The sequence below is a fragment of the Pan troglodytes genome, chromosome 2 (assembly GCF_028858775.2).
Source record: "Pan troglodytes isolate AG18354 chromosome 2, NHGRI_mPanTro3-v2.0_pri, whole genome shotgun sequence".
Classification (NCBI taxonomy): domain Eukaryota; kingdom Metazoa; phylum Chordata; class Mammalia; order Primates; family Hominidae; genus Pan; species Pan troglodytes.
In genome coordinates, this window is record NC_086015.1 from 29,762,638 (window position 1) to 29,783,944 (window position 21,307).

General features: G+C 41.2%; 2 protein-coding genes across 10 annotated transcripts in view; one reads left to right on the plus strand and one right to left on the minus strand.

Moving 5' to 3' along the window:
- Positions 1–5,210, minus strand: part of NGLY1 (N-glycanase 1) — a 64,252-nt gene extending 59,042 nt beyond the window's left edge. For 2 of the 6 annotated variants that reach the window (XM_054680449.2, XM_516333.7), the window contains exons 1-2: positions 4,921–5,181; positions 259–373 (exon numbers count right to left, since the gene is read on the minus strand). In XM_054680449.2, coding sequence (XP_054536424.1) covers positions 259–373; positions 4,921–5,051 — 246 coding nt within the window. In that variant the 5' untranslated portion in view covers positions 5,052–5,181. Of the gene's footprint in view, positions 1–258; positions 374–4,554 lie in introns of all 6 variants that reach the window. The other 4 variants (XR_010155522.1, XM_003309673.5, XM_009445033.5 and 1 more) reach the window with 4 other exon arrangements.
- A 107-nt stretch (positions 5,211–5,317) lies between these two features.
- On the plus strand, positions 5,318–16,233 carry OXSM (3-oxoacyl-ACP synthase, mitochondrial). 4 transcript variants are annotated; one of them, XM_063806671.1, is made up of 4 exons: positions 5,542–5,680; positions 11,442–11,809; positions 12,676–13,683; positions 15,789–16,233. In XM_063806671.1, exons 3-4 carry the CDS (start codon positions 12,707–12,709, stop codon positions 16,189–16,191), a joined length of 1,380 nt encoding a protein of 459 aa, XP_063662741.1. In that variant the 5' UTR covers positions 5,542–5,680; positions 11,442–11,809; positions 12,676–12,706; the 3' UTR covers positions 16,192–16,233. The 4 variants fall into 4 exon arrangements, with proteins under 4 accessions (XP_009443311.1, XP_063662741.1, XP_054536428.1 ...); XM_009445036.5 differs by lacking the exon at positions 11,442–11,809 and having other exon boundaries at positions 5,318–5,680; XM_054680453.2 differs by lacking the exons at positions 5,542–5,680; positions 11,442–11,809 and adding an exon at positions 6,033–6,092.
- Positions 16,234–21,307: the final 5,074 nt, after the last annotated feature.

Genomic DNA, 21,307 nt, shown 5'->3' on the forward strand with positions numbered 1-21,307 from the left:
GGGTTGCATGTATGACCCTTATTTTAAAGAATTGAGACTCGTAAGAATTTCTCTGTGGAGCGTTGTTATATTTTACTGAAATTTTAAACTATACTTGTTGTGATTTTTAAATGTCCAATCAATGAAGAAATAACTACTTCTACTGATTCCCAAAATGATAAATTAAAAAACATTATCTTATTCAAACAATTATTCACCAACATGATAATGGCTGCTTTGTGCATGAAGAGGGGAGAGGAAATCCTTGAACATACTTACCTCTTCAAAACCCATTTCAAATAAACATTCAACAGCTCCTCTGACAGGCAAGAGTCTAGTAGAAAAGGCTGTGTTTCCAATCCGGATGGATCTATATTTTTCATCATTAGGGTTTCTGACAAAAAACAAAAGTTTGATTATATATAAAAAAAACCAGGTCATAGTTCTTCAAAGACTTTACTTTCGACAAACATGACCTAGGTATACCTTTATAGTCACCTGATTTTCTTTCTTCCCTAAACCAATGGTTGTTTTTACTATAAGTAAAAACAGTAAATTACATTCTGTGCTGTTAAGGTACATTTTTTTTTTGAGATGGGGGGGTCTCGCTTCAGTTTAAGATACATTCTTTTTTTTTTTTGAGAGAGGGGTCTTGCTCTGTTTCCCAAGCTGGAGTGCAGTGGCGTGACCTCAGCTCACTACAGCCTCCACCTCCCAGGTTCAAGCAATTCTCCCACCTCAGCCTCCCAAGTAGCTAGGATTACAGGGGTGCACCACCACTCCCGGCTAATTTTGCATTTTTTAAGTAGAGACAGGGTTTCACCATGTCGACCAGGCTGGTCTCGAACTCTCGACCTCAGGTGATCCACCCGCCTCAGCCTCCCAAAGTGCTGGGGATTACAGGTGTGAGCCACCGCACCTGGCCCAAGACATATTCTTGACACAGACAGTATGGCAATAAAAGGAAGACATAAATTTCTTTTACCATAATTAAGATTTTGAATAGTACACTTGGGACAAGTAACCAGCACATGAAAAGTTTTGGTTTGAGATTTTTAATTACTTTGATAAATCAGAATTGTTTAAAAAAACATTAAAAGAATGTAAGGTTAAGCTAATCATAGTATTATATTCAAAAGACCCTCAGAACATAGTTTAGGATGGTAAGTTTCATACCTGACACCAACTTCCTTAAAGTGATAGTGACTTCTTTAAGTACTATATTAAGGAGGATTCCTGAGGCAGTATCTGGGATCCATAGGAAGATGTACTTCCATAAGAAGCCACCTGCCTGGGGTATGATATGGTGAGTAGGCAAATGCTAGCAAATGACTTATCAACTTTGTCCTATCTACACATGTTCTCTAGGTATTCTGACGTAAAAACAAAACCAAAAACCAAATATTTTAATTTTATAAGTTTTAACAAATTTTGCATTTGTTTTTCACCAGTCAATTGCCTATTGGCCAAAGTGTCATAAATACTAAATGAATGTTTTTAAACTTTTCCCTAATTTCAAAAATCATATAAGTTTATTACAGAATATTCAGAGACAAATGCTCTATTTTTTTTGCTATTCAAAATGTCCACAGATTGGTGCTAATCTACAAATTATTTGTTACCCATACACAAGTAGTATAGAATTTTTTTCTTTGTTTACAAGGGCATAAAAATGAAGCAAGAAGTAGAGAAATTGAATGTTCGGTATACAGCAATTTGATATTGCCATGAAATTTTCAGTGTATTTTACAAAAGTTATAGGTCCATAAGGGATTGGAAATTAAAACAAAAACATTGTTCTTTACTATATGTAATTTGAGAATCACAGATGGTTGTGAAATACAAAGAAAATTTCATTCTCAACTCTTTATTCTGTGTATTAGATTAGGGTTTCTCAGTCTCAGCACCATTAACATGTGGGGCCTTTTCTCAGTGGAGTTTCCTTGTGCACTGCAGAACATTCGCATTCCTGGCTTCCATGCTACACTGTCTCACAGGTGAGCCTCTCTTTCTTATCACTTAAGAAAACTGAACTATAAAATAATCCTACATTTATCAAAGCTGGTTTGCGATAAATGGGGCATCTTTTCCTGACACTCAATGTATTTCACAGGGTGATAAACATGTCAGTACCACCAGGATGATATATCCTACTGGTTCAAAACTGCTTGAGCTATTTTAATCTACTCTTTTCCTCACAGCTTTCAGATCTCTACATGCTGGGTCTTTCTCTGGGCTAATTTTCTAGTTTCTTCCTGCTTTCACAATTGTTTAAAAATTCTTATAAAATACACATCAGTTCTCATATAGTTTTTGTTTTGTTTTTTAAAAAACAAAGTCTTGCTCTGTCACTCTGGCTAGAGTGCAATGACGCCATCAAAGCTCATTGCTGCTTAGAACTCCTGGGCTCAGCAATCCTCTGCCTCAGCCTCTGAAGTAGCTAGGACTACAGGTGAGCCACCACGCCTGGCTATTTTTTTTTTTTTATTAAGAGATGGGGTCTCACTGTGTTGCCCCGGCTGCAATCCTTCTACCTGGGGTGTCCTAAAGCCCTGGTACTACAGGTGGGAGCCACTTCGACTGGCCTTTGTTATTTTGATATATGTTGTTACCATTTAACTATTGATATACAATATAGATTTTCCTCTTTAGTTTCTAGTGAGCATTTTTTTTTTCTTTTTTGAGAAAGGTCTCACTTCGCCATCAAAGCTAGAATGCAATGGCATGATTATGGGCTCAAGCCATCCTCCCACCTCTGCCCTCCAAGTAGCTGGGACTACAGGTGTCTGCCACCACGCTTGGCTAATTTTTTAATTTTTTTGTAGAGACGGGGTTTAGCCATGTTGCCCAGGCTGGTCTCAAACTCCTAAGCTCAAGCAATCCGCCCACCTTGGCCTCCCACAGTGCTGGGGTTACAGGTGTGAGCCACCGTGCCCAGTGAGCAATTTTATTTTTATATCATCTCTGGACCTCACATTAATCTATTTTTCTCAGTAAAAGTATACTGCAAACAGGCTCCAGCAATGACAGTCACATCCAGTTCCTCAAATTCTTTTTCTTATTAAGTATATTGAGTAAACTGACCATGGTTTTGTGTATAGACTGATACAAAAGGCCTGACCCTAAAGCCCTCAAAGACTTAGAGGGCTGTAGGGACATTAGACTTCAAACCCACCATATCCTCTTTCCTATCCTTGGAAAAGCAACGCACAAAGACTTTCTTAAACTCTTAATTTCTCAGCATTATTCCAGTGTGTCCACTATCCTTTGCGCTCATTGTCACACCCCTCATCTTTCAGAATCTTGAAGCTGTGAGGCGGAGGTTGCAGTGAGTCAAGATCGTGCCACTGCACTCCAGCCTCATCAACAAGAGCAAACTCCATCTCAAAAACGAAAATCAGAAACAAGCCATTAGTAAACATTCATAATGAAGATTATGATGCTAAATGTCATTATTTGCATGCAAAGGTTTCCCCCTCATACTAAACCTCAGCATTTTTGGTTTCAGTAGATTTAAAGCAGAAGTGAGTCTTCATTATAAGGCCACCTCTCTTTTCTGACTAGTAGGGTTTTAAATAGCCTGGTGGCTTTCCAGGTGGTAAGTCTCAGCTAATGGGCTCTGGAGAACCCAGCCTATCAGTTCATTTATGGAGTCCCTTGGCATCCTTGTACTGTGAAGAGCTGTAAGGCCTCAAAGAGTAAAAAAGGTGAGTTGAGAAGGTGTCACAGAGCACGAAGGTGGTCCCCACACAGGTCACAATTATGTAGCTGTGAACAGGCCACATGTTGCATCCTTCACAGCATCTACCACAAAATAAGGGCTCAATATATTTTCCCTTCAATTTACTTTAAAAATCATTACCATTGCCTAAATGAAATATTACTGACATGGATTTTAAAAACTGCACATGTAACTAATGTCTAAAATTGGGTCACATGAAACCTATAACCTTGAAACTGAGAATTTCCTTTTAGACTTCATGACAATATACCAAACACTTAATGCACCAGGGGCTGAGGGGAACAGAGAACCTAATTAATCACGGTGACCTGATAAATGAGGTAACACCACTAAAGCAAGTGGCGCTCCTTTAACTTCAGTTCCATTTCCCTACCCCCCCCCACACCATGTCCCTTCAGATCATTTGATCTGAAGACTTGAGGTGGGTACTTATTCAAAATGAATAATCAAACTTGCCTCCCAATTCCCAAAATCTACAAGGTCCCTTAGACCTCTAGAAGTGCAATTTTGCTGACAGGAGAATTACTCTCATCCAAGGCGATTACCTCCACGAATTCTTAAAGGGTTATGTTACATAGTAGAATCCAGGTATTAATATAAAAACTGTAACTTCAAAATACTATAATGTTTCAATCAACAAAAGTGGGCAGAAAAAAGATTAAAAATTTTAAAACCCACCACTTCAGAAGCATTATGCTTTAGTACTCGGATAGTCTCAACATGGGAAGAAAACATCACTTTGTCAGTGAGTAACTTCTGATAAGTATGTGGAAATGTAAGCCACTCCGCTCGAAAAATGCACGCAGGGGGAATGACACGCGCGGTGCGGTTACCGTTGTGTCCTGATATCTGAGGCCGCTAAACGACGAGAAGAGCGGCAATGTCTGAAGCACGCCTTCCTACCTCTCCTCCGCCCGGCCCCGCTTCCGGGACTCCAGTTCACCCGCAGCACCCTGACTGCAGGTGCCAAGTCACTACTGCAAAGAAACTTCCTTTTCTCGAGCGGGGGTGGGACTTGGCCGGGTCCCGAGGCCCCTGGCCGGCGGGCTCGGACGTTAGGAGCAGAACCAGCTCCAGGTCCCGGTCTGTCCGGGCGTCGCTGCCCTCTGAAGCTCAGGCCGGACACCCAGTCCCTGGCCGAACAAGGCGCCGCGGCCCACCCACCCCGGTACCCGCCGTCCGACCCCGTTGCCCTGCACCTGAGGATGTTGTCAGCATAGGTGAGCAGCAGCTTGGAGGCCTCCAAAAAGGTCTCCGGGGTGTTCTGGCAGAGCTCAGCCACGGCCGGGGACGCCGAGCCTGAGGAGCTGCCCAATGCTGCCGCCGCCATGCTTGAGCGCCAGCGGCCGCCGCCGCCGCCCCTCGCGCTCCGCGTCCCACACTGAGCAGGCGCCTCAGCGCGCCGCAGCAACCGCAGCCACCGGGAGGGGCGGGGTCCTCGGCCGGCAGGGGCGGGGTCCTCGGCCGGCAGGGGCGGGGTCCTCGGCCGGCAGGGGCGGGGTCCTCGGCCGGCAGGGGCGGGGTCCTCGGCCGGCAGGGGCGGGGTCCTCGGCCGGCAGGGGCGGGGTCCTCGGCCGGCAGGGGCGGGGTCGGGGAGCGGGGCCAGGAGCTGGGGAGCTCGGCTGGGAACTACGGCTGCTCCTTCGCGAGGGGCAAGGGGCTGTTCGGAAGAAGGTGGGGGGCCTTGGCCGGCAGGGGCGAGGTGCTTCGACCCAGAGTTGGGGCCTGGTCGTACAGGTTGGGAAGGGGTTCCGCAGGGAGAGGCGGGGCCTGGGCGCCGGAGCTGAGGGGTGTGGGCCTGGAGGAGGAGGATGTCGAGTCCTTTAGGACGGAGGAGCTCGGCTGGAGGGGAGGCCGGCTTTGGTCTAGAGGTATCGGGCGAATGGTGCTGGCACGTGCCTCTCAGAAACCCGGATCCCTCTGCGCCCCGGGGCCAGCCTTATTGATCCAGCTATTAAGGTAGAGAAACCGCATGTACCTCCCTCCTTTCCCCACAAATAAAACCACCTTAGAGCCTTCTCTTCGCAGATTGTCAGGACGTTCTACATAGATGTGGATGAAAGACTACAGAAGGAAGGAGCAACAAACGTCAAAAACAAAACCATGGCTATAAACTCTGCTGGGTTTGTTATAGGGATTCTTTTCAGAATTTGGCTAATGACTGAAAATCTAAGTTCCAGCTCAACTAGTATATGATTCCTCTGTAAAGAAGTGTATTTTTAAACCATAGGTTGCGACATAATAATGGATTGTGGATTCGGTTTACCGCGTGGTGACCAGCGTAAAACACATGCATAATAATTACGCAATATTATAGAATGTCGGGGGCGGGAAGGGAAGAGAATAAAAATTTGCATCCCACACAGTAAGGGTAAGTAATATTTTGTGACTTGTTTTTTAGGTAGATCATGTGATCAAGGTCTTTTATTCCTCTTAGAAGATGCATCCCTTACTACTTTAATCCAGTCTCTTCCCCACCATGTCCTTGAAAGTGTACTTTACCAGTGGCTTCCTTCTTTGCAGAAATTCCTTTTCAACCTCACCAAGTATTTTTCTTGACTTTATTTCTTAAGATAAGTGATTTGCCTGAATAACCTCTTTTAAATTTCTTGATGTTTCATCTGTTTGCTTTTAAGACTTGAAATTTTCTTCCAGAATCTCCGAACAAGACCCTAAGCTATGACATCCACTTCAATGACTATTCGTCTCCCAAATATACGTACGCTTTTAATAAATATGTAGATCTTTGGACCACCTTCCAAGTATGGTGTGTTCAACAGATAGTAGTATGTTACTAGCGTCTGTAACTAAAATTTTCAGGGGCTTAACACAAGAGTAATTTCTTTCTGGCTCATATAACACTTTAATAATGCAGGTGTCATAATGTCAGTGGACCCAGTCTCCTTCCATCCCTTAGAACAAGGGTCAAGAAACATTTTCTGTAAAGGGCCACATAGTGTTTTAGGCTTTGTGAGCCATAAGGTCTGTCTCAACTATTTAACTCTGCCTCTGCAGTTGTTGCTCCACAGACAATACTTGAAAATAAATGGGCATGGTTATGTTCTAGTGAAATTTTATTTACAAATCCAGGCAGCCTGCTTGGACAAAAAAAAAAAAAAAAGTCACACCTACTTTTAACCACATGAGCCCAGAAATGACACACAGCATTTTCTCTACCATATCATTACTAAGAATGAGGCCTCATCAAGATAAAAGGGGGTATTTCAGTAAGGCCAGATTTACAAAAAATAAAAAAAAATTTTAAAAACACATAAAAAGATAAAAGGGGAGAGTCTGGGAAATGTAGTCTCGTCCAACTACACAATGGACTGGGGGCTTGGGTCTGGAGATATAGCTATCACAAACTTTATTCCTCTTAATTTGGGTTTCTTTTTCCATTGATACATTTATTTATCCTTTACTAATTATATGAGAATAGTATATATTATACAGTACTCGTAACTTTTAAAAATGCAACAGAACTCTTTTTTTTTTTTTTCAAATAAAATTTTAGGGGCTGGACATGGTGGCTCACGCCTGTAATCCCAATACTTTGGGAGGCCGAGGTTGGTGGATCGCTTGAGCCCAGGAGTTCAAGACCAGCCTGGGCAACATGGCCAGACCCCATCTCTACAAAAAAAACAAAAACAAAAACATAGGAAGATTGTCTATATACAAAACACCAAAGTGGAAATGCTCTGGTATTGAAGCAGAGGTGTCAAGTGAAGGGCAGAAAGCTGTCAGCTAAGGCTTTCCCCTGACAGATAGAATGGTCATAGGGTACTTTTGGGGGGGAGCAAAATGACTTTTGTTTTTCTCTTCATAATAGTTTGTTTCCTCAACTAAAACGCTATGTCACTGTAAGTTATCATTAGTTTTGTCTTCCCTATTTGATTAAAAGTCTCTTGTGTCATCTGTCTCAGACTGCTTTGCACACAGCAGGTACTGAATAGAGTTGTTGGTTAATCACTTAATGTAGTCACACAATAGTGAATCACTATACAAATTCCTGAAAGACTTCAACTCCTCCCCTTGCTAATGGTTTTTATGGAGGTTAACTTTTTAATATCACCAAACCAATCATGGGAAAAATTTACAGAGTTCTTTCTTTTTTCTGTTTTATTAAAGAATAGTGTTAGCCAGGCGTGTTAGTGCACACCTGGAGTCCCAGCTACTTGGGAGGCTGAGAGGCAGGAGAATCACTTGAACCCAGGAGGCAGAGGTTGCAGTGAGCTGAGGTCACCCTACTGCACTCCAGCCTGGGTGACAGAGCGGGACTCTACCTCAAAAAAAAAAAAAAAAAAAGAATAGCGCCATGATATGTCAACTCTAAAAATGATGTTTTTAATAAAGGTGAAATCCTGGGGGAAAAAAAAAATCTTTATTTTGGAACAAAAATAAATAAATAAATAAAAGAACAAGAATTTCAATGCTGATTTAGTACCCATTCTTTGGTTATTTGAAACAACGATGGGTATAAAAGTTAGGGTAGCTTATTCAGCTTTTCTAAAGGAAACGGAAGAATTAGAATATCTCCAACTTGACTGAAGTGGGGGAAGCAGCCAGGAAAATGAGAGACCAAGTCCCTTTTTATAATGGATTCCCTTAATAGCTTTATAAATGGCAGTATTCAAGAGATTAGTTACTCAAGAACTTTAACAGAAGTGTTGCTAAAGAGTTATTTGGAAGGACTTAAATTTCAGATGACTTTTTTAAAATGGTGATTTCCATGATTTTATGGACTGTACATTGTTATCACAATATTAATGCTATGGCATTGGTTTTCGCAAAAGTCATTTGGTGAGAAATGCACAAAAAGTGCATGTGTACTATCAAATGTTGATTTATTCATTCCATAATTCATTCATTCATCATGTATTTATGAAGTGACTACTAGTTGCTCAGCACTGTGAAGGAGACAAGTATGGTCCCTACTTTCATAGAAGTCGTAAGTTTAGAGCAGTGGTTGGACAAGCAACAGCAGCATCAGCAGGAAACTTGTCAGGAAAACAAATTCTGAAGCTCCATATTTAAAGGTGGGACCCAGCAATCTGTGTGGCAACAAGCTCTTCAGGTGATTTTGATAAACAGTAAACTTTGAGAACTACTAGTTTAGAGGGAGGAAAATTTCACTGTGGGCTGCAGTTTCAGTGAGGGGGGACAACTTGAACAGAAGCCTTAAATTGAGAGGTTGAGAAGGTGAGAAAGGAGAGGACTTGCTACCTGTGAGAGACTCCCCACCCTCCTCAAATCATGTACAATATCCTAGTAACGTTTCCTTCTCAACATCTCCTGCATCTCTCCTTGCCATTGCCTTCAGAGCCTCGTGTTTCATCCATTCTTAACTTTCTTCCCTGTGTCCATTTCCACATCCTTCCAACCCACCCTGCTCATTTGTGCAATAGAGATCTTTCTAAAGCACCCATCTGATCATGTTGTTCTCCTGGTAAAAAGTTTTCTATGGCTCCCTCTATCCACATTCTAAAGTCAAATGGTGTCAGGAACCAGGCTGGTAAGTTAAATATTTTAAGTGGCTTTGTTCAAGACAAAGAGGAGTAAGAGAGACTCCAGTGAAGGGAATGAGAGAGTTTACCATGTTCTTTCTAGAGGAGTTTAGAATCAATAAAAGAATGTTGCACTCCAAATTATACCATGAAGGCTAGCATATGGTCTCTGAACTACGGGATTAAATCCAAAGTCCTCAGTATGATACCCCAGGCTTTTGTGATCTGGGCCCTGCCTTACTCTCATGCGTTTACTGTTGCTTTGTCCCACACTTCAAATTTGACATGGGCCACATATTTAGCTGTTTGTGGAAGATACCATGACACTTCATTTCTCCAGGCCTTTGTTCTCCTCCTGCCAGGATGCCCTTTCCCACCCAATTTACTAGACAAACATTCATTTCCAAGATGCAGTTCAAGGATCATTTCTCTGAAGCCTTTTCTGACTTTACGAGGTAGCACAGACCTCATTGTCCCTTTTGTGTTATAATAATTCCACTATAGCACCTGTTTCAACAGTTTGCACTTACTTGTTTCTATGGGTGTCTCCCTTTACTAGACCATGAACTTCCTGAAAGCAAGAGCCATACCTCTACTCATTTTTGCATTCAAACTTCAAGCATTGATAGGAAGAAAATGAGTGGTTGTTGAAAATAGCAAAAGCACAGAGATGAGAAAAGTTAGGGTCAATCAAGACATGTATAGTGAGAAAATCAGTTTGCTGGGTGGCAAGCTCATTTAATAGAGAATGGGAGCCATAATTGGAAAGATAGTTTTGAATCAGATTACAAAGAATTTAAGGCAAACCTAGGAAGTCTTAATAGGAGGGTAGGATAAGCAGAGCCCATTTGAAGATTTTGGTGCAAGAAGACACGATGGAATTGTAGCAGGAAATATGGTACCAAATATGTAAAGCCATTAAATATCATAAAATTTCCCACCCTTTTCCAGATCAAAGAAAAGGTGATAAGAGGTAGATACAAAAATGATGGTCTTTTTATTTTTCTGAAAGATTTTAATTTGTCACCTCTTAGCCAAGACGATTTTGTGATATTACAAAAGAAATAGCACATTAAAACTGTATGTTTCATATGAGTTCAGCTTCAGAGAAAATATTGTAGGTATTTTCACACTATTATTTTAAAGACAGCAATGAAAAGAGATCAAGTTTAGGTACTTAGTCATCAAGTGTTACTTTATAACCACATGTGTTTAATTCTTCAAGAAACTCTATTTTGTCACTGAATGAGGATCAACTAGAGGTGACAGGTTAGGCCTGGGACGAAGGTCAAACTGGGCTTTGCTGAATTATTCTAAACAAAATAGATTTCCAAACTCATTTAAATCCAGGACCAACCTGGAAAGCTAAGCTTGACTCACATTCTTCTGTAGGGGTAGGAAAGAATGCAGAGCACTCTACTTGGAAACAATGGCTTCAAGAGGCATTGCCCAGAAAAAACCATAAATATGACTAGAAGGTCCAGATGAAGATTCTATGCTCAACCATTTTTCTAAAGAAGAGCAAGGACAAAACTCACGCCTGGGATAGCATGTGAAAAACAGATGTTCGATGAATACCATCTTGTCGACTTCTTGCTTTTTTACATTTTCATGTTATATTTTCCCTTTATCGGTTTGCAGTCAGCTCTAAGCAAACAGTTAATGAATTTTTCAGACACTTAGAAACAAATGTCTCCACTGTGACGATGGAGACAATTTTTGAGCACTGTCTCAAATCTGGTGATAATTTTTTTTTAAGTGAAAGGAAGTTTATTAGGAAAGTAAAGGAAGAAAGAAAGACTACTCCATAGGCAGAACAGCCTGGTGACAACTTTTAAAAAGTAAAAACTTTATTACAAAAACATTTGTTTATTGTAGAAAAGCTTTATTAAATAAAGCTAAGCAAAAATAAGGAGGGAAAGATCACAATCAGTATACATCTTGCAGACCTTTAAAGAATTATTTTTGAAAAAACGGATATATACTGTTTTGTAACTATGTCTCCTAACAAATAGTCGCAACATCTCATTAATAAATATTCACCTGCAGAATTATTTTAAACGGCTGCATGGCATTTGGATGTACCACAAGATACACAACAAATTTCCTGATGTTGGCCATTTTGGTTAATTCCACTTTACTCACAATTACTAATAACGTTGCGAGCTATAGCAATAACTTTGAAACTGCAGAGAATTTCCTTAATCCTTTTTTAGAATTCCAGTAGAATACGATGGTGTCCCTTCTCCGACAAAAGGGAATATCTGGGCATTATCACTGCCAAAGAAAAATGCCTTTTTGGTGGGTGAAAATGCTACCTCATCGCGTTATTGGCAGATCCTCGATTATCGGCGAGTCACTGAGGTTCCGAGAGGGGTGTCTCTGCTCACGCAAACTGCGACCCAGCCGCCTCCCACGGTCTGACCTCCGCCAAGGTGACGCGGCTTAAAGTCAACCGGCGGAAGGAGAGTCGAACGGGACGCGTGCGTGGGAGCGCGCGTGCGCGTACGTGCGTGTGCGCGTGCGCTCGAGAGCGTCATCGCCCCCGACTGTGGAGACGTGTCCGGCGCTAGCCCCGTTACAGGTATCGCTGGCTACCCTCCTCCTTCGCCCCTCCTTTCCTCCTTTACATTCAAATCAAGTCGGGGTTGAATTTCGAGAGGGGAGTCCGAGGACCTGGGGCCTGATTTCTTTTTCTCTCGCCATGCTGATTTCTTTTTCTCTCGCCATGCTTCTTCGGGCTGTGTACATGTGTGGTGGTGCCTGAGAGGCGATACAGGGAATGGCTACACCCTTTTACTCCCGCCCCTGGCCTTCGTAGTACCCTTGAAGTGATCCACTAGTCGTAACCCCGCCTTCCACCAATGATTCAGTTGGAGAAGTTTAGAGGAGTGGAAAGACTTGTCCCCTTCCCCCATCGCAAGCTTGGTCACAGAGTGTATTGCCAAGCCATGTATCCAGACGCTCAGTCTAAGGCTCTTGGCCCTGGGTAGCGTTTTGAAAAGGCTGGTTATCCTTAAGTACTGAAGATTGATAAAGCCCACTTACTTACTTAAAAGAATATGCCCTGAAATGTGTTTTCTGTGCCACTGACACCAGAAATGCTATTTAGAAGAAGTTATCAGTAATCCTGACAAAGGATGCTTCCTGCAGCTCAAATCAGGCTGGAGGTGCCTTTATATTTTTCATTGAATTACTGTTTTGGTGACTCGAATGAATCATCAATTCATTTATTTGTCTTCAAATGTCTGAGGGCACTTACGGTCTAAAAAAGGAGGTAAGTTTAAACAGATAGTTTGATGTTAAGGTATAAATTGAAAGTGTGTAACATTTTCCCTGTGTTCATTAGCAGCTCATATCAAGCACCCAAAGGAACACCTTGGATGTTTTTCCTTAGGCCCTTAAGCTATTTAAAAGAATACCTCCTAGGTGTGTTGTGGTCTTTTACAGGAATGTGTTTCTGATCATCTGAATCTTAATCATGTCCAACTGCCTGCAAAATTTCCTGAAAATTACAAGCACTCGTCTTCTATGTTCAAGATTATGCCAACAGTTAAGAAGTAAAAGGAAGTTTTTCGGAACTGTGCCAATATCCAGATTGCATAGGCGAGTTGTCATTACAGGCATTGGCTTAGTGACTCCTCTTGGTGTTGGAACTCACGTGGTTTGGGATCGTCTTATCGGAGGAGAGAGTGGAATTGTTTCACTGGTTGGTGAAGAGTATAAGAGTATCCCTTGCAGTGTTGCTGCTTATGTGCCAAGAGGTAGTGATGAAGGTCAGTTCAATGAACAAAACTTTGTGTCCAAATCAGATATCAAGTCCATGTCTTCTCCCACCATCATGGCCATTGGGGCTGCAGAATTAGCCATGAAGGATTCTGGCTGGCATCCTCAGTCAGAAGCTGATCAAGTGGCTACTGGTGTTGCAATTGGCATGGGAATGATTCCTCTTGAAGTTGTTTCTGAAACTGCTTTGAATTTTCAGACAAAAGGTTACAATAAAGTTAGCCCATTTTTTGTCCCTAAGATTCTGGTCAATATGGCAGCAGGCCAGGTCAGCATTCGATATAAACTCAAGGGCCCAAATCATGCAGTATCCACAGCCTGTACCACAGGAGCTCATGCTGTGGGAGACTCATTTAGATTTATAGCCCATGGTGATGCTGATGTGATGGTGGCTGGAGGTACAGATTCTTGTATTAGCCCTTTATCTCTTGCTGGGTTTTCCAGAGCCCGGGCTCTGAGCACAAACTCAGATCCCAAGTTGGCATGTCGACCATTTCATCCAAAGAGAGATGGTTTTGTAATGGGAGAAGGTGCAGCTGTGCTGGTGCTGGAAGAATATGAACATGCTGTTCAAAGAAGAGCCCGGATCTATGCAGAAGTTTTGGGCTATGGACTCTCAGGTGATGCTGGTCACATAACTGCCCCTGATCCTGAAGGAGAAGGTGCCTTAAGGTAAAGATGGGTTATTTCCTTCAAAATATTTCTCCAAATAAGACACTTTATTGGGAATCCCAAATTAGGGAAATTGTAGTATCTGGCCTTGGTGTACAGTATCTCTATTGTTTTTCTTTTTTAGACTAAACAAGATTGTTTAATTCTTTGCTTAAGACATTTGAAGTATTTCAAAGCATTTGAACGTCCTTACAAAAATTGCATTTGAGTTAAAAACCAATGGAGTTGTGGAAAAGACCATGTGTGTCTTTGCCAACTTTTCACGCCTGCATTTGTGCTTAAGCGTCAGTGTGCTCCCTCACAAAGTCTTCCTCTTTGACCCTTCATCAGACTTGGAAAGTAAAGTCAACCCTTCTAGATGTGTCTGGTTTTGCTCCATTTCAACAGGATTCTGTTCTTTTCAAATCAGCACTTCTCAAACTATAATCACCTAGGGATCTTATTTAAAATGCTAATTCTGATTCTGTAGGTCTAGGGTGGTGCTTGAGATTCTGTTTTGTTTTGTTTTTTTAGAGACAGGGTCTCTCTGTATTGCCCATGCTGGTCTTATCTCACTGCAGTCTCTAACTCCTGGGCTCAAGCAATCCTCTCACCTCAGCTTCCTGAATAGCTGGGACTACAGGAATGCGCCACTGAGACCAGTTTTCTTTTTTTTGAATTTGTTTGTAGAGATGGGGTTTCGCTTTATTTCCCAGGCTGAGAGATTCTGTAGTTCTAACAGGTGATGGTGATACTGCTGGTTTAAGGACTACATTTAAGTTAACTGTTATAGATTAGTGCATTTAAAATGCAAAAAAAAAAATAAAAATAAAAAGTCCCTGATAATGTGTTAATAGATAGCTAATAGTTTAGCTTTCTTAAATCATATTATGTTTTACTCAGTTAAATTAGCCAGAGTTAGCAACCTTTTCTGTAATGGGAAAAATATAGTAAATATTTTTGGCTTTGTGGGCCATGGAGTCTGTTGCAACTGATCAACTCTGCCATTGTCATGTGAAAGCAGCCGTAGACAGTATGTAAATGTGTGGGCATGAATGTGTTCCAATGAAACTATTTACAAAAATAGGCATCTAGCCAGGGCCATAGTTTACCTACCCCTAAATTATACATTTGAATTTTATTTTATTTGTTTTTGTTTGTTTGTTTTTCTTTTTTTCTTTCTTTTTTTTTTTTTTTTTTTTAATAGAGTTGGGGTCTTGCTATGTTGCCAGAGCAAGAGCTGGTCTCAAACTCCTGGCCTCAAGCAGTCCTCCTGCCTTGGCCTCCCAAAGTGCTGGGATTACAGGTGTGAGCTACCATGCCTGGCCTACTTTTGAATTTTAGTGAGTAGTTGCTGGTGGTAAAAATGTCAAGCATAGTAACAAAATAGATGAAGAAATGGTTATGTTCACAGGAAACCTTTCAGCATACTTCAAATTATACTCTGAGCTGGCTGTTAAGAAATATATATACACACACAAACACACATACATACATGTATATTTCTCTTAGGAACTAAAGGAAGATGACATCCAAAACGTTTTCAGAGGTCCTTTTAGATATAATTTTTACTCTTAAGTTTGTTTGGCTTAGCTTGCCTTTGTACTTTTTGTTTAGAATTCTTATAGCCTAAATAAAGAGGATTTTGAAAGATTATTTGAAACAATGAAACAGTAGATTATTGGGAAGTATGCCAAGTTTTTAATTTAAATGTGAAAGAAAAATCATAATTATAATTCTCATAAAAAATTGCCACACTCCAAAAATCCCTAGAACAAAAATTATTCTAGTCTTGAGTCAACATGGTATTTTTTCCCCAAGGAAAACTGCCAATGCAAATAAATGAAATTATGTTTTATTTGAGATTATACAATCTTGCATTGGCTTGTGTGTTTAACTCTTGGTGATGAACCAGTACAAGGTAGTGAGTGTGACTCATTATTCCCATACAGATGGCATCCTAACTCACATGGTAATCCAAGATAGTGTTCCGTTACTAGAGCAAGGGATTCTTTTCATCCAGTGTACTTGGATACCTACATTTGTTTCACATAAGCCATACAGATAAAGAGACTTTTGTTAAAATTAAACTTAGTCCTGATAAATGTCTTTTCTTGTTTTATTAGGTGTATGGCTGCTGCTTTAAAAGATGCAGGTGTGCAGCCTGAGGAGATATCCTATATCAATGCACATGCTACTTCCACACCATTGGGAGATGCTGCTGAAAACAGAGCTATCAAACATCTCTTCAAAGACCATGCATATGCCCTTGCAGTTTCCTCAACTAAGGGAGCAACAGGACATCTGCTGGGAGCTGCAGGGGCGGTCGAGGCAGCTTTTACCACATTAGCTTGTTATTATCAAAAACTACCACCTACTTTAAACCTGGATTGTTCGGAACCAGAATTTGATCTCAACTATGTTCCACTAAAGGCACAGGAATGGAAAACTGAGAAAAGATTTATTGGCCTCACCAATTCCTTTGGTTTTGGTGGTACTAATGCAACACTTTGTATTGCTGGACTGTAGAACATATCATTTGTAATTAAATACTGATTTTTAAATGTTAAATGTGAAGAAATTATGCATTTATGTATTGATACCCAGATATACTTTATGTTAGGGTTTCTCAACCTTGGCACTATTAATATTTGGGTAAGATAATTCTTCGTTAGGAAAAGGGGGATTGTACTGTACATTGTTGGGTATTTAACACCATCCTGATCGCTTCCTAATCTATTCCAATAGCACTCTCTTCCCCAGTTGTGACAACCAAAAGTGTTTCCAGATATTGCCAAATGTTTTCTGGGGAACAAAATAACCCCACCCCTCCTGCATCCCGCCACCTATGAGAACCATGGATCTATATTTTCCTAATACTTTAGGTCAAACAATTTTCTATAACATTTGACCTGCTCCTATCCCTTTCAACTCCTTTTTGCTAGGCAGGGTTGCTATACTATAGTACTCCAGGCATACCATTCCCATACAATATATAGGAAGGAATATAACAAAGTTTGCATCAGCATTCTTTGTGTTAAACTGTCAGCCAGTAATGATCTATTTACTCCTTATACACCTAGCCCTGTTTTCTTCATATTATCCATACTGTAGTTCAGTATAATGAAATTTCTCTAAACTCCCAAGCCATCAGTTCTCTGAAAGAAGAAACTGAAATTGATTTGACATGTCTTATTCTTTTTGTCTTTATGTTGGCACCTAGTGATTAACGGAGATAAAAATCTTTGGGACGTGGAGCAGAAATTGTTCATGACTCGGGCCACGTCCCCTTGGCTTTCCTCTAACTTTTTTTAAGCTTTGCTAGTTTCCTATGTTTTCCCAACATCCTACTATAAGTGTTGGTAGTTCCTCTACTTCTCTGCCTTGTTTTCTGTAACACGGAGGGATCTTGTTCATCCGCCGCAGCCTGGAAGTGTTGGTAGGGGGAAGGGAACACGTTCCCCAGAGGCAATACTCGAGCAATGAGGGATGACGGTGGCTAAGTGCCTCAGCCTCCTTTCAGAAGGGTATCTATGGTTCTCCACAGTTTTTCAGAGGGTCCCCAGTGAATCGGAAGTTTAGTTACCCACAGCATTAGCTAGCTCTAACACTCCCTTCACTGGCTTTTATTTTCCCTTTCCCATGCTCCCTGATTGTTAATCTCGTTCCCCGGAATCACCTCCCAAACAAACTGCTTGTTCTGAGGTTCTGCTTTCTGGGCAACTCAAACTAAGGATGTTTATGTTGTAGTGGGGGTTTATATATCAACGGGATAGAGTGAATAGGGGATAAACAGGGTGTGTGTATTTCTGCTGAAATGAATAGAGTTTCCCACATTGCAATAGACTGGACACATTGCCTACCCACTGACTTTGACTATAGTACTTTATCCCCTTTATGCCAAAGACTCCAGCTATGTGTTCACATAACTATAATCAGTTCTAATTTTCATGAGCACACATTTATTCATTCAGCTGAAGTCTGTTGGGTGCTAACATAGACCTGGCTTTGTACTGGTCACCAGTGATGAAGAGAGTATGTCAGAGAAACTTTCCTAAAGGAAGCTGAGGCTGTAAGGGTGAATAGGTCTTAGCCAGGTTGAGGGAGAAGATAAAGAAGGAAGGGTGTTCCAGTCAGGGAATTCAATGCGGGAAGGTTTAGAAGTCAGAACATTTGTACTAAACATAGGTGCATATACCCTGAGATGGATTAGGAAATAATGGCAAAAAATCTGGAAAGGTAGGTCACAAATAACTACAAGTTTTGTTCAAGGCAATAAGGGTAATAGGAAGCCATTTAAGGTTTGGGATGGTGTGATGGCTTTGTAATGTGTCAGTTTGGCGAGGCTGAACTACATTTCACAGCATTCCCTTTATTGTATGTTCTTGGTTAGGGTGGGCCATAAGAAATTCTTGTGGGAGATTTGGAGGATGGAAGTGAAGCAGCAGCTGTTTTGTAGCTCATGCATGTTGCTTAATCTGCTAGCTCATCTTGGTGTGAGACTGGCTGAGTCTTCAACTGCTTCACCTTTCCCTGGATCCTCTGTCAGTTTCCCTGACTCCTGGACCAGGTGTGTGTTTAGTTCATGATAATGAAGGACCTGACCTTCTGCCCCATACCACCAAAGTCAGAGGCCATAAGAACTGACAGATTCCTTTCTGTCACTTTGTTTGTGGATTCCATCTTGTTACTGGAATTTACATCCATCTTCCCTTCCCAACTGCCTGCCCTGTGGACTTCAAACTCCATCATCAGAAGATGACAGGCGAACATAGCTGCATTACAGAAACTTTAACCAGTTCTCACAATTGTGTAACTGGTTACACAAACTGTCAAATCCCTATAGCAGATATCTATATATGTCTTAGTGGTTCTATTTCTGTGAGTCAACACTGACTGATACATGTGAAGAAGAAGGGTTTATTGGGGGTGACATAATCATATTTTCTTTTGGAAACATCACCCTGGCTGCAGAGTGAAGAACAGCTTGGAGGGAAGCTTGATTCCCATAAGGGAATACAATCAGACGGTATTGCAAAATGTAGGTAAGAAAAGATGGTGGCCTGGATGAAGAAGAATATTTTGACCCAAGTTTCTTCCAAAATTGAAAATCATGTGTTTTTAAAAAATCAACTTTACCAGGGCATAATTTATATATCAAATACATTTATATGCCATTTTAAGTGTACAGGTCAATTAATTTTGATATAAGTATGCACACACATGGAACCACCACCTCAATCAAAGAACATTTCTGATACCCCAAAATTCCTTTTGCCCTTTTGCAGTCAGTGCCCCCAGCTCCAGAAAATCACTGAAGAGCTTTCTGTTACTATAGGTAAGATGTACTTTTCTAGAATTTTAAATAAGTGGAGTCATGCAGAATATAACCTTTCGTGCCTGCCTTCTTAAAATGTTTTTGAGGTTTATCCATGTTATTGATTGTGTCAGTAATTCATTTCTCTTTTATTGCTGAATTTTAAAAATTATCTCTTTTTTTGGGGGGGATGACGTTTCGCTCTGCTGCCCAGGCTGGTGCGCAATGACGCGATCTCAGCTCACTGCAACCTCTGTCTCCCAGGTTCAAGCAATTCTCCTGCCTTAGCCTCCTGAGTAGCTAGGATTACAGGCACCTGCCAGCACACCCGGCTAATTTTTGTATATTTAGTAGAGATGGGTTTTCACCATGTTGACCAGGCTGGTCGCAAACTCCTGACTTCAGGTGATCCACCCGCCTCAGCCTCCCAAAGTGCTGGGATTACAGACGTGAGCCACCACGCCCGGCCCTAAAAATTCTTTAATCAGTACAGATACCCTTGACTTTTACTCTTTCCTTAGTCCCTACTTAGATTATTTTTTAACTTTTTACTGTCACTGTTTTTTAAAAAAATGAATATGTATTGCCTTTTAAACAGAAAAAAGACAGGATTTTTTAAAAATTATAGAACCAAGATAGTTTCTAAAGCAAATAATTCTTCCGCCCCGAATCACAAATGTACAAGGGTTTAACAAAGGACCTACACACATGCACACACACACTTTTATATATATTATTTAGATTACCAGAAATACTGCTAGAAATTTTAGAATTTCCTGTGGTTTAGTGCCATGAGTATATGATGAGTTTTGGATCCAAATATCCTGACCTTATCCCCAGAGTCTTTATATTTAAGGAAGAAATAAAACTTAAGAGAAAATTAATAATAGTTGATTCATATGTTTGTTCAGGTCTTCAGAAGCAGACATCAAAACAGAAATTTCTATGCAAGAAATTTGTTGTGAAGGATAGAGGGTGAGAGCAGGAGAATGCAGAGAGAGCCTTCCTTCCCACAACTAGGAAGGAGAGGGGCACAGGAATGAAAGAGGATTGGGTAGGAAGGGTGTCAATCTGAAGTACCATTCTAATAAAGTTTTGGCCAGGCCGATGGGCAGTTTGCAATCAAAATCTCTTGTTAAAGGAGTTCCACATCTCTCCAGAATGGGCCTGCATTAGGACCCATACCGCGCGTGGTCATTGGCTGTGAGCTGTCCAGGCACAGCAGGAGATCTGAACTGTCCATTTTTCATGGCCATTGTAATCTACCCCTTGCACCACAGACATCTGTTTCTCCAAGCAGGTTCACGGGACATCTCCTTCATGGTTCCTGTGGGCCTCTCTTTCTGAGGAAAAATTTAGATGAGGGTAGTTAGTAGGATAAATAATAGCCTCTGAGGCTGCAGTTGGTCTCAGGTCCACAAATGCTATTCCTCCTCTCTCTAATCCACTATTCATTCTAAATTCCCCTTGCCCTCAGCTATCATCTCGTCAGACCTTGGTGGCTGGGTGGTATAACCCAAACCTTCAATCCTCAGGAATGTAAGCCCTTGGCAAGCATACCATTCCCTTTTCATACAGTGGCTGCTGCCTGTATCATAGAGCACTGGGATCAGGAGGCAAGGAAATGCCAGGAGATACCCATGTAGATCACCTAGATTCCACATATATTCTCCCTGTCCTAATTGTGTGAACACAACACTACCTTCTCCAGCGGATTAGGGTCAACTCTCACTGTTAGTATGTTGACTTTATGGTTCCTGGGCACAAGAACTCCAAAGTGTCCTAGTGGCATCTACATCTTGTTGTTCAATATAATACTTGTGTCTCCTGGCAAGAGTGCGTATCCTTTGGAGATCAGGACTTCCAACTTAAATAATTTGTTTACTTAGCTTAAATAAAATCTTATTTAGTTGCAGTAATACATCTCTGCAATGCCCAGAATTGCAAAATAGAAAGTATGAAATTCCTCATTGTGACTGAATCACTGGAAATAACAGTAAGTGGGGCCATTCATGTTTTCCAACTCCCTTTGTTTCTGAACCTACATGTTCTTCTTATTGCAGACTTAGCCCCATATAAAAGTTTTTGATGTAAGCATGTGCTGCATCTTGAGGATGGCACCACATCCAGTCAGAATTGTCACTGAGCTGTTGATTCGGGTGTGCCTTTAGAAGGCAGTTCCAGCTTCTTTGAGGCTGGCTGCTTTTGGATGACATGATATGTGATACAAACTATGGAACCGTGGTCATAGGGCCATCTTATTTGCTGTACAATAGGTCCCCCTGCTCAGATGCTATGTCATAAGGGATTCCATGCCGGTGGATTATT

Excerpts from the sequence above, each read along its gene's own strand:
- OXSM (XM_009445036.5), top strand. The coding sequence starts at position 12,707 with ATGTCCAACTGCCTGCAAAATTTCCTGAAAATTACAAGCACTCGTCTT. Across the intron at positions 13,684-15,788 it reads GAAGGAGAAGGTGCCTTAAG|GTGTATGGCTGCTGCTTTAA; the intron begins GTAAAGATGGGT and ends TTGTTTTATTAG.